Genomic DNA, 13,684 nt, shown 5'->3' with positions numbered 1-13,684 from the left:
AGAAGTCTTAACTTTTGGAGGAGCCAAATAATATTGCCATGAGTCCACAATTTATCGCTACTGGCAATCAATCCTTATTCAGAAATCGCTTCATCATCACGAAGAATGCGTGCATGTGGAACCAAATTCTTTTCTTCACATCAAAATAGGTGCTGGTTGCTGAAACTAAATCATTTTAGCTCAAACAGATGAAGAGGGTTTTATCTTCTTCATTTAAGTTGTGTTGCTTCACAGTATACAAAATCTTCACATCAGGAGTCCTGGAATTTTTACAAAAAAAAGGAACATGGCCATATTACAAATACTGCTCACATTCAATTTTGACAGTTCATCCATCCCAACAAAGTAACAGTTTCATAGCCAAGCGGACCAGTGGCAGAGTAACAGCTGTAATTCTGCTACACTAAATCCTTTATGTTTCACCATATTGGTTCTCAGTTTATGTCATGGTTTCTTGTGTGAGAAGTGAACAGGCTCATGTTATTACTGCTGATCGGTAAGGTCAGATCAAGGCCCCAGGATCACTCGGACTGTACCGCCTGGACTATTTCATTTCGTTTTTTTTGTTGTCGCAAGTCCAAGCTTGCCACCAAAAACACAACCTTCATAGCTTTAATATCATTTCTGCACAGTAGGTTGGAAAGCTTTGAAAATACAAAATCATGATGAACTTATGTTAAGGGCAGACTTTCCTGACAAACTATGTGACGTTGCATTGAGTTAATGATCCTGGCTTATTAAAAGATTAAATCATTTATTACACATTAGTGGTGTCTTATTCATGTGTCCTGAAGGCATAATTCTGCATTAACAATAAAGCTAATAAGGCTTGATCGAGGCAATAGATGAAATAAGCACCATATTCACCTGAGAGAAAGTATTGCTTTGTTATAGCGAACATCTCCAAGTGCACCAAGTTTAAGCTCTATTGATCAGTGGAAATACAACAGTATATGGCTGTAAGGATTCTTTGCAGAAATATTCTCTGTGCTTGGGCTCAGCCATTGCTCAATCCCTCACACTGGTAATAAACATGATTTATCATTGGCATGTGATAGCTACTGGATCGAAAGGATGGATGTAGGGAATCTCAATTACTGAGAGATTTCCCCAACTCTCACACCGTCCATTCAATTCAGCGTGAACAAAGCTGCACTGATTGAATATTTCAAAACATCTGAAATTAAAGCGAGCCTGTGTTATTTTAGTAGGCTGGATACTTATATAAATTTAAATAAGATCCAACATTAAACCATTTATGTCAATGTTTCCAAACCTACAATATTTAAATGAAAGTGATGATTGTAAAAATGAATAAAAATTGTCACAATGATTGCGAAATATCTACAGCATTTACATTTCTATTGAAAGAATAAAATCTGCATCAAGAGAACATGGACTTTTATAGTGAGACTAAATGCAAAACGCATGGCAAGTACTTACAATTGACTTCAACAGGTTGAAATGAAAGCATTTAAACAATGAATATAAGCCAAGAATAGGAAAGGCTGCAGTATAACTAAAAACCGTGCAAGCCTTTAAGGCCATGACAATCCTATCTCGTCTGCTGTGTGGTATAACATGCGTTAATTTAATGAGTTTATTTTTAGAAATGAACTATAATCATGACTTCAAAAGTAAAACAGTACTTTTTGCTAAGCTATCAAAAACAAAAGGAAAAGATAACGTGTTTAGAAAAACCTAGATCATACACAAAAGTATCAAAAGGGTATTGTGCTAATTACAGGGAATGTTCTGGTTTGAATTGTGAAATAGCTTTGTTCCAGTAGAATTACATTGTGTATGAAATTTTAATTCAACATGTTTGTTGTTCCAACTCTGGACTGTAACCAGTGGGATTCCTTAATGTTAAAAAGAGTGAATGAAGGCCACTTGTCCTGTGAGGGTCACACAAGTGAAAGCAAAAAGCCAACTGTGATTTCCATCAGCTTTTTGTTGCTGTTGTGCAAATCTCCATTAGCAATTTTCTCCTCCATCCTCTTGCACTCCCTTCTAGCACCAAGGACAATAGACAGTTAATTTGACTTCAAAATTAGTCTGTTACTGATCCCCTCTGCTTCAGCCTGTCATTAAAAACCTGTCAACATGTCCTCTTAGAAACAATTGAGTCATGAAATCAGGAATGGGGGATTAATATTACATTAACCTTCTAGGACACTGGCTACACATATCAATAAAAAGGAACCTGCAAAGTTAATGCAGGAAATGTTATGCTTTTTATTGCTTCATCTTTGTTTCTCTTCATAACTCATTGGATTCTAGCCAGCTTTATGACAGGCCATTATGTTGAAACTAAATAAATCACTGCAGAATGACAGGTTCTAAGATTAAATTAAAGCATGAGTTTATACTTTATATAGGTAATCTAGCTTGTTTTCTTCGGATTAGTTAAACTTTCAGTGATACGGTTTCTAGGAAATGCACCCATTTATGTTATTTTCAAACCATACTGTTTCAGTCAAAGCATTTTCTAACTGGAAAGTCTTGCATTCAAATGCGAATGTTCATCCATTAGATGCTAAAGCTGTCGAGAGTGTGATGCTGGAAAAGCACAGCAGATCAGGCAGCATCCGAGCAGCAGGAGAATCAATGTTTCAGGCTGAAGCCCTTCATCAGGAATCTCACCTGCTGTCTTTTAAAATGCGTTAATGGCTTATGCCCAAAACATCGATTCTCCTGCTCCTCGGATGCTGCCTGACCTGCTATGCTTTTCCAGCACCACACTCTCGACTCTGATCTCCAGCGTCTGCAGTCCTCACTTTCTCCGCGATGCTAAGGCTGTCTCTGCACAAATTAGTATCAAAAATAAAATATTGGCGGCACCACCTTCCAGGACACTAAAGGTCCAATTTTAACTTGGGACAGGAGTTGGGCAGACTGGGATTCGGTGAATGGCAAACCATCCTGACCTGAGCAGTGTGAGGCTGAGTAGATCGGTGCTGGATGGGAGTGAAATGTTGGACGGCATGAGGAGTCTGAAATATTCTGGTGTGCGATGGGAAAATGGTTTCACTAATAGGGTGGCTGTGGAGATGGAGTGAAAAGCTACCAGGTGGGAGAAATCTGATCCTTCCTTTAGGGAAGGGAGGCCTGAGCAGTTCTTGCAGTAAACGTGATTTTTAAAAAAAATTAACCTGCCTCTACTGCTAGGCTGGAAGAGGCCTCAAAACATTTTCGGACAGACTTCTGACAAAAGTAATAGTTGATGACTTGAGATACAGCCTGATGTACATCCTTCAGAAAAAGTCTCATTACTTTTCACTGCTCTACATCACTCTCCTCAACAATGGGTTTGAGTCCTCCCTTGGCATCACAGCTTCATTACAAAATAAGGCACGCCAGTCTCTCTCTGGAGCTCACCGCATTTTAAATTGTTCTGTGGCTGTTTTCAATTCCAGTGCATTATTTCATTAATTCGACTCTTGCCCATAAATGTAAGAACTCCTTACCTATGAGATTTTGAAGAATTGTTCTTCTATGCAGGAAGATGCTTCCACGTACTAACAAATGCTGTCGGAATTAATGAATATGGTACAGTAGTGATGCTATTCCATGTGTCCAAAGTGGGATCGTAGCAGTCTAGAGTTTTACATCTTTGTGTGCCAAAATAGCCCCCAACTACATAGAGTTTATTGCCAGAGGCTACAGCATGGCAGCTCATTCGTTTTGCAGTCACATCCCCAACCTTAGTCCATTGGTAGGTCTCACTGTTAAACCTATATGCAGAGCATGCTGAGAATTCAGTATCCCCACCCATGATGAAAATCTGGTTGCCCAGTACAGCTGCAGCTGTGTACCTCCACGGCTGAGGGCAGGTAGCTGGCACAGTCCACCTGTTTTCACATGGGTCGTAGCACTGTACTTTAGGCAGTTTATCATGGCTGACACTAGTACCACCAAAGGCAAACAGCCTCAGCTTGGCACTGACCACAGCTGCATTGCTAACCCCTTCGCGAAGAGGGGCTACCATTGCCCACTTGTTGGTCACTGGGTCATACTGTTCTACTTGTTTGAGAGAGACTGAGGGGGATGCTGGCTGCCGGCCTGTGGCTGCAGTGTGCCCACCAACCACATACAGAGAATGCTTCAGCTCAGCAGATCCATGGCCAAACCTCGCAACAAGCATCGGAGCAGATTTTGACCACTCTTCGTGAAGAGTGTCGTAAACCCAGACATCTTTGGAGACACCATTTTCTGACCCACGTCCCCCAGTCACATATACCTTGCAGCCAATTGCACATGCACTAAACTCTTTGCGAGGGCTGGGGATATCTGCCTTTGGAATGATCTCCTTTGCCTTATGGTCTATTAAGTAAACTTTGTCACACATGAAAGTCTGTCCTCCAAGCAAGAGCAAGGCGTGACCTGTTTTACGAGGTCTGGCACAAAGGCTTGTCACCACTCCATCATTCTGTAAAATTTTTAATTTGCAACGTATAGCTTCTTCAATTAACTCTTTACTCTTCATCTGCCTGGTTATAAGCTCTTCCATGGCCACATTCTCCATCAAGTAAACAGCTGGTAACAGAGCTAACCGGACGGTTTGCAACAGTTCTGGCAAACAACAGTGGCGCCTGTTCACGTCATACTTCACCCATTTTATGGTGGTCTCATACACAAGCTTCTCATCTTCTGTCTCCAGCTCTTCGCTAGACAGAAGTTGCACCAAAGTGTCCTTTGGTAACTGCAGGAAGTCTTCACTCTTGCTGATGGTTGGAAAGTTGCTGAGGCACATTCTCCAGGAGAGCTCATAAAGCTTGGTGCAATGATGGGCGTCAGAAAGCAGCAGCATGCCAAGACAGTTCGTCGGATGAAGATTTTTCTCCAGGAATTCAGCACAAGCATCACGAATGTCCTGGAACTGCAGCATATCCCCAGCCTCCAGGAGGGACTCGGCGTTTTCTTCATTAATAAGCACTCGAGATGAGTAAGCATAGTCTAGGAGGAGTTCCAGAACCTCTGGGTGTATTGAATTATGGAAGTTTACTTCATTGTCCTTGCTCTCACGTAATCCTCCACTGAACATAGCTTCAAAATATCGGCTACATGCAGCCAGCACAGCCCTGTGGCATGGGAAAGTCTTTTCTCCTGCATGGAGGAGGACATCTGTAAAAAGTCTCTGCTGTCGTAGAAGATTCAGGTGCGTAAGAACGCTGTCAGCATATGTAGCTTTGTGGAAGAGGTAAATATTCATTGAGCCATTGCTAACTCTTGATTTCCGATTCTCGTGCATGCTGACTGACATCCTCATCAAACACTGTGGGGGGAAAATGCAGAAATCCAGTTCATTCATTTTCTTCTTGAATGCAAAGTCTCACAAGTTAATTTTCAATTAAAGAACATACATCATACAAAGAGAACCATTTGGTGATTATCTGTTGCAGATCTTTCAAATTACCATCCAATGCCCATCCTCGATATTTCAGCCCCAAAGCAATGTGAATAAATTAAATTCCATTTCAATTATTTGCACGTCTGGATAGCCAGTGTTTTGGGAGGTTGCATCCTATAATTCTTTCAATTATTCTATGAAAACCTTAAACGAAAGGTCTAGTTTTAATATTCATACGAATTATTATCCTTATTATTCAGGAATATTGGTTTATGGTGATTGTATAAGTCCAGTTTCATTTTTATTACACTCCAGAGTTTTACTAATGTCCCAGGTATTGCAGTGTGGCCAAGTTTGTCCATTGTGCGGGATATAAACCTGTCCAGCCAGTTTTTCCTGCTCTCATCTAGAGTGCTCCATCTAGTGGTTACTTGCAATAATGTTGAAAACCAGGTGAAGTTTGCAATCTAACACTGCACTGCTAAAGCTATAATTATATGGTGTTCATTGTTGTCACTAGGATTCCAATATAAAGTGGCAGGGAATGTGTAATTTGTATATTATGTCCATTTGAACGGTGCACACAGGCAAAACAAATTTAGTAAAAGCAAAATATCGCAGATGCTAGAAATCCAAAATAAAATAGGAAATGCTCGAGAAACTCAGCAAGTCTGGTAACCTCCAACGCAAAGTCTTTGGACCTGGAAAGCTAACTCTGTTTCTCTCCCCACAGATGCCTGCTGAGTTTCTTTAGCATTTTCTGGTTATAAAACAGTGTTATATTGCTGCCCTTCTGCACACTGGTTCTGTCTGGACAGATCATATTAATAGCAGTGTGTCATCTTGATGATGTCTGTGAATGGTGGTACTGCTGGGAGTGATTAGAGGTGAGAATTGACAGTATTTGCACAAGAATATTGCACATTAGACTATATCAAAATGTGATTTATATCCTATAGTTTATTGAAATGGTGGAAAAGATGCAGCAAAATTAATGTGCATACTGGTGTACATAATTAATGTACATGCTGATGACTATTCAATTCTCTTCAAATCTTAAACACTTTGCTCAAGATAAATAGCATCGACAATCACCATATATGCTTGGTTTATATAGAGGTCATCACTAAGATGGATAGTGTAGGTTCAAGCCTTATTCCACCTTCTGAGCAGAATTAAGATGACAGTCCTGGGCAGAGATAAGAAACGACTATTTTTTAAATATACTAAGAACTTATCTTGTACTTTAGGTAAGAGTAAATGATCTCAAAGAGAAGCTGTCCTGACATTATGACCAACAGTTTTGCTCTCAATGCCAAATATGAATTATGAAGTATCCATCTCACTGCTATGCATTGGATAATACAATATATAAAGTAACTGCTCTACTTAGCCAATATTCTAAGCTTTCAGATTGTGTTTGTATTTTGGTTTCACCCCCAGAACTTAAATTGATTATTTTTATTTCAAAAGTGTGTTAAAACTAAATACGTACATTATTAGGGCCACAATAAAAGCACTTTTCTTAATTTTACCACAGCCAATTACTGGGACACATCAAGCCTGCATCAACATTCGTGTCAGAGAGAATTCAAGCCACTGAAATGATTTTACATCACTCCTTTGATGAGATGCACATAAAATCATTTCATTCTAAAACTTAAATGCGAATTTGAAGATGTCCATGATATAATTTTTAAAAATGAGGCAAATAGATTTCATTTTATCTAATATACTCTATTTAGTAAGATGCAAATATACAAGATAAGATAGCCAGTATATTCACAACCATGTGACTCAAAGAAGATGCAATACGGATTCTGTTGTCAAGATATCTATTTGAGTCCTATTGTTTATGTTGTATAAGATTAGATTCCCTACAGCGTGGAAACAGGCCCAACAAGTCCACACCGACCCTCCGAAGAGTAACCCACCCAGACCAGTTTACCTCTGACTAATGCACCTAACACTACGGGCAAATTAGCATGGCCAATTCACCTAACCTGCATATCTTTGGATTGTGGGAGGAAACCGGAGCACCCACGGGAAACCCACGCAGACACGGGGAGAACATGCAAACTCCACACAGACAGTCACCCCAGGCTGGGATCGAACCTGGGACTCTGGTGCTGTGGTTCTTGGTTAACAGCAGTTAGTTTCCTCTTAGGCTGTTTGCTGAATGTAATTAATAAGAACACAGAAAAATAGGAGCAGTAGGAGGCCATTCGGCCTGTTGAGCCTGCTCCGCAATTCAATATGATCATGACTCATCATCCAACTCAGTTTCCTGTTTCCCATATCCCATGATCCCTTTAGTCCAAGAACTATATCTAACTCCTTCTTGAAAGCACTCAATGTTTTGACCTCAACCATTTTCTGTGGCAGAGAATTCCACAGGCTCGCCGCTCTCTGGGTGAAGAAATTTCTCCTCATCCCATTCTAAATGGAGATCTATTAAAAATATTAGAAACAATTGAAGCAGGTCACAGAAAATCAACAATTCACATTTGAATTGTTTTAGAACATTATTATTCAATGACCTGCCTCTCTTGAATTGTTCGTTTAAATATTCCACAGTGTCCCTGAGATAAAATGATCTAAGGACAACTTCGCAATTTAACAACTAATTAGAGCCAGTAACTCACCTTTCAAGGGAGAGTTCATATCACGTGTATTACTATTTTGCACGGTGCACCCTCTTTCAGTCGATTAACATCAGCCATATCCAGTAACTAATTTACATGGTGGCACTGCAGTTTGATAGATAATCAAATCATTTGATGATATAGCTTACCATCATTCTGGGAAGTGATGAAGGTCCAAAGTGGCAGCCTATTTTCTCTCATTACCTAATTATTATTCATGTAAAAGTCTCTTGGGGAGATTAGTGGCATTATCACTGGACTGTTAATCCAAAGACTCAGATAAAGTACTGGGGACCAAAATGTGAATCCTATCCATGGCAGATGATGGAATATAAATTCAATAAAAATCTGGAATTAAGTGTCTAATGATGACTATGACTCTGTTATTGATTGTTGAAAAAACCCATCTGGTTCATAATGCCCTTTAGGGAGGCAAACTGTTTTTCTTACCTGGCCTTGAGTCTACATATGATTCCAGACCACAGCAATGTGATTGATGGGCAATAAATGTGTGCCCAGCCAAAGATGCCTACATGCTGTCAACAATTTTTTTAAAATTTCTAGCTCTTCATGAGGTAAATTTTATTTCAAGACATCATTGTCTTCTCTGCAATGTGTTTAAAATTGGTCTTTCTTGTTCAAAAGGAGATGGCCAAGGTTTGAGTATGTATCCCTTTAAATTACTGAAAGGGAATTCCAGAATGTCACTGAATTAATGATTACTTTTCCCTGGCCCTTTACATTATGCACAGCCACGTTCTCCTTTTGGACATGAGGAATGAGCAGGTGTGCAGATGGGTAACACACCCAGTTGCCCCCGTTCTGCCATCCCACGGTTGCTCTGCATCTCGAAACGACAGATAAAGTGGAGCCCAGTGACATGAGGCCGCTTTCCCGTTGCTGGTGCTTTCCGCCTCTAACCTTTACTTTGAACTGAATAAACACAATCGTCGCTGTTACTGTACCTTGGAGCGCTCGCAGCTGGAGCTGAAAGCAGTCATTAAGCAGGGTTCCTCACCCGTGCGATTTATGGGGGGGGGGGGGGGGGGAAGGTGCCTTCATGTGGAAAAGACCCAGTGCACTTTGTAATTTGCAGTCCTTGGCACAAGGCACAGAAATGCCTGGGACCCATTGTCAACGGCGAGCTATTCTGTTCCTTCTACGGAAGTGGGCGATTCCTCATAGCCAGTGCTGGCTTGGCTGCCGAGCAAAAGCAAACCCCACAAGTGATAACTCACACGTGTGAAGCGGCGAGTTTCTGCCTTTGATTTGAATTACAACTGCACCGAGCCCTTAAACAAAACCTTCACGTTTCTATTGGGAACCCTTTTTTTTAAAAATTAAAAAAAAAGAAAGAGGAGGCAGCCAAAACTTTGTGGAAGTTGCAATTATTGCGGCTGGATTTAACAAAAAGCATCTCTCGCTCCCGCCAAAGTAAACAAGGGATATATCTGACAGTCTGCTCTGACATGGGGCTTCCAGAGTCTCTGCTCTCTGTCTCTCTCTCTCTCTCTCTATTTTACTGCACGGACAGTTCATTCAAATAAAGTCATGTGAGGTTGCAACAAATGCATCCGAGCTCGGAAAATCATACCAGCAGAACTAACTGGAGGAGAGATCAAGTTCAACTTGGATACAATGAGATAACATGTGATTGTATCACAGGCATCTCTGTATCATTCAACTCAGCCGCACACCCTGCCTGACCAGCCCGAGGGACCTTTCTGCTGCACAAACAGAGGTTGGTTTTATCGTGTTTGGTTTCACCCCCCAGTGTTTAGTTTCAGCTCTAACGGTTTCTGCATGGTCCGGCTGTACAGATGAGGGGCGTTCATCCTCTTAAGCTTTCTTCCTGTTCATCAGCAGCGAGATGGGGGAGTGCACACTCCCCTTGGCAGACTCCCACTGAAAGAAAGCGGCTCTGGGGACACACAAAAAAGACTCTCCGAGTCCGAATTTGACATTAACATGTAAATTACCGTCTGATGTACCAAATGTTACAGACACAAAAGTCAAGTGTGTGATGAATGGGACTCGGTAAGGTACATTCAAATAGAGTTAAACCATTGCCAACCCTCGCCTCTTCCTCTCGTCCCCCTCCCCGGGTTTACTTACGTGTAAAATATCGCTTCACCGAGAGTCAAGTTGGTTTAAGTTTTACAGCCGGCATCCGGTCGCCAATGGAAGATGGCAGAGAGAGAGAGAGATCAGCAGCTGCTGGCTCAGAGCAAACAGCGGCTCTTTTCAAACATGCTGCTGAGCACAGAAAGTCCAGGCAGCAAATAGGCAGCCGCTCACAGAACAGGCAGAGAGAGACTGCACAGCCAGCCGCCAGGCACACACACACACACACACACACAGAGGACAGCTTACACAGGAGCTGCTGTCTGCTCCAAGCTGCAATCAACCAGTACACAGTGGAAACCGCCCACCCAGTCCCCACCCTGTGATCTCCAGTTACCCCCAGTCCCCACCCTGTTATCTACAGTTACCCCCAGTCCCCACACTGTGATCTCCAGTTACCCCCAGACCCCCACACTGTTATCTCCAGTTACCCCTAGTCCCCACACTGTTATCTCCAGTTACCCCCAGACCCCCACACTGCTATCTCCAGTTACCACCCAGTCCCCACCCTGTGATCTCCAGTTACCCCCAGACCCCCACACTGTGATCTCCAGTTACCCCCAGACCCCCACACTGCTATCTCAAGTCCCCACACTGTTACCCCTAGACCCACACACTGTTACCCCTATCCTCCCACACTGCTACCCGTAGCCCCTACACTGTTACCCCCCAGCCCCCACACTGTTACCCCTAGCCCCCTACACTGTTACCCCTCGACCCACACTGTTACCCCTAGCCCCCTACACTGTTACCCCTCGACCCACACTGTTACCCCAGCCCCTACACTGTTACCCTATGCACCTTACACTGTTAGCCCTAGCCCCCTATACTGTTATCCCTAGCCCCCATACTGTTACCCCTAGCCCCTACACTATTACCCCTAGCCCCACACTGTTACCCCTAGACCCTACACTGTTACCTCCAGCCCCCACACTGTTACCCACGTCCCCACACTGACATCCCTGTTAGCCCTAGTCCCTACACTGTTGCCCTTAGTCCCCATATTGTCACCTCCAGCTCTCACACTGTTACTCCTATTACCCCATCCCCCAGACTGGTAACCCCTGTTAACCCTAGTCCCCCACACTGTTGCCCCCAGATCCCCCCCCCCCACACTGTTTCCGTAGACCACACTGTTATCCCAGTCCCCACTCTGACACCTCAATTCCTGGAGCATCAGAGGCTGGGGAGTGACCATCTAGAGGTTTATAAAATCATGAGGGCATGGATAGGATAAATAGACAATGTCTTTTCCCTGAGGTGGGGGAGTCCAGAACGAGAGAGCATAGGTTTAGGGTGACACGGGAAAGATATATATGAGATCTAAGAGGCAACTTTTTCACGCAGAGGATGTGTATGGAATGAGCTGCCAGAGGATGTGGTGGAGGCTGGTACAATTGCACCATTTAAAAGGCATTTGGATGGGTATATGAATAGGCAGGATTTGGAGGGATATGGGCCGGGTGCTGGCAGGTGGGACTAGATTGGGTTGGGATATTTGGTTGGCGTGGATGAGTTGGACTGAAGGTTCTGTCTCCATGCTGTACATCTCTATGACTCTAACTCCCACACTGTCACCCCAATCCCCACTCTGACACCCCAACTCCCACTCTGTTCCCCAGTCCTGACTCCACACAGTCTCCACACTGGTATCCCAATCTTCACCCCATTTATCCCACATCCACCTTTATCCAGTCCCCACACTGTTACCCAGCACCAGTTACCCACAGATCCGACACAGTTGCATCAGTCACAATTGCCCTGGACCCACATTGAACCAATTCCCACAGTGACCGCAGACTCTCAGGTAATGCAGCGCTCAGTCTGTGTTCGAGTCTAACTATCCCACACATCTCCGGTGAGTCCCACTGTGACAGCCCCTTAATAACCCAGTACAGGTATCTCAGTTAAACTTGCTCTCTTGTCACAACCATGATAATCTGATGGCAGGTCGTGGGCAGAAACATGGACTCACCGGAACTTGTCAGTAGATGATCCAGCGAGGAACAGCATAGTCTTGGGTTAGTATAGTACGTGCCCGTCCTGGTGATCGGCCTCGATGTGACCCGGAGCTGGGAAGAAGGCTGCAAGCCGGCTGCTTTAGGGGAAACAGCGAACTGAGTGTCAGGGGAGGGAGTAGTTGCATACAGTGGCGAACCAAGTGACTGACTGGGAGAAGCAAACAGAAGGAGCGGTGTTCATACAGAACACTGTGGCTGTGCACACACCAAGTGCACTCCAACACAGGCGCAGAGTGAGTGCTGACACTGAGCACGGCGGCTTATATATATACTGTGAGGGAGCTCACAGCCGAGCTCAGGGCCGCTGTGCCTTGTAGCATTTCCAAGTCAGCTGTTCAGCACTGCCCGTGACCGATTTGGCTTTAAAGTGAACCGACTGGTATTGGCCTGATATCGCCCATAGCGAATGTCCCAGCCCAAGGCCAGCACCGGAAACTGCCCGAGGACCACAGCCACTTACCGGGGAGCGGATCTGCAGACAGCCGTTTGATAGGCTGTTGTTTTCACGAAATGTTATCTATTTTCTCCCTTTCACAGAAGAAAGTGCTGACAGTGAACAGTCTGCAGTACCGACAGGCATGTGCTATGTAAGTAAATTCACCGACAGGAGACCTATGCTGATAGATCATTTGCCCTGAGCATTTGGCTGGAGCATCGTATTTGCATTTAAATACAGTGTAAAGTCGCGCACGAACCAACGCAATCGCACAGTCACACTCTCACTTATACGCACATAATGTGCATTAACACTAAAAAAAACAAGTATGATGGTGTACTTTTCCACGTTTAGGGTAGATAATGCCATCATCCTCGGAACAACAATGCCTCTATTTCAAAAGCAAACTACTTACGGATGCTGAAAATCTGAAATTAGAATAAGACACCTGGTAAAAACACCAGAACAAATTATGTAATATTTCTATGTCTCTTCAGTTCTGCTGAAAGGTCATCAATCTGAAATATTAACTCTGTTTCTCTCCTCAGATGCTACCTGAACTGCTGAATTCCAGCTGTTTCTGTCCTTATTGCTGTACCTGTTATTGTGTAAAAAATGAGGTCTGCAGATGCTGGAGATCACAGCTGCAAATGTGTTGCTGGTCAAAGCACAGCAGGCCAGGCAGCATCTCAGGAATAGAGAATTCGACGTTTCGAGCATAAGCCCTTCATCAGGAATCAGTTTTACATGGATAAACGTAGACTATTTGGATAAATATTATGTCCGCATCAGTCAATGTAAACAGTACTAGTTCGACAGCAACCTATATGAATACTGTTATGTTCAGCATGTGAATATACGGTGCTACTAAGGAGTGAGAGTAGGCTACTCAGCCTTCAAGCCTGCTCCACCATTTAATAAGATCATTCAAATCTGATCTTAACCGCAACATTCCTGCATACCTCTGATAATCTTTTATCCCCTTAATAATCAAGAATCTATCTAAAAACCTCTGCCTTAAAAATGTTTAAAGATTCTGTATACATTTTAGAAATTCTAAAGACTTATGTTAGTTAATGCAATCAGTGGCATTTCTGTACCAAGT

General features: G+C 43.1%; 1 protein-coding gene across 1 annotated transcript; it reads right to left on the bottom strand.

Annotated features, from left to right (window-relative positions):
• Positions 1-40: 40 nt before the first annotated feature.
• On the bottom strand, positions 41-12,438 carry LOC132812777 (ectoderm-neural cortex protein 1). The gene is made up of 3 exons (XM_060823006.1): positions 12,098-12,438; positions 3,471-5,278; positions 41-260 (listed from the first exon to the last, which is right to left on the bottom strand). Exon 2 carries the CDS (start codon positions 5,270-5,272, stop codon positions 3,497-3,499), a length of 1,776 nt encoding a protein of 591 aa, XP_060678989.1. The 5' UTR covers positions 5,273-5,278; positions 12,098-12,438; the 3' UTR covers positions 41-260; positions 3,471-3,496.
• Positions 12,439-13,684: the final 1,246 nt, after the last annotated feature.

The sequence above is a fragment of the Hemiscyllium ocellatum genome, unplaced genomic scaffold (genome assembly GCF_020745735.1).
Source record: "Hemiscyllium ocellatum isolate sHemOce1 unplaced genomic scaffold, sHemOce1.pat.X.cur. scaffold_2980_pat_ctg1, whole genome shotgun sequence".
NCBI classification, from domain to species: domain Eukaryota; kingdom Metazoa; phylum Chordata; class Chondrichthyes; order Orectolobiformes; family Hemiscylliidae; genus Hemiscyllium; species Hemiscyllium ocellatum.
The sequence above is the reverse complement of the archived record's forward strand: the minus strand, read 5'-3'. Positions and strand labels throughout refer to the sequence as shown.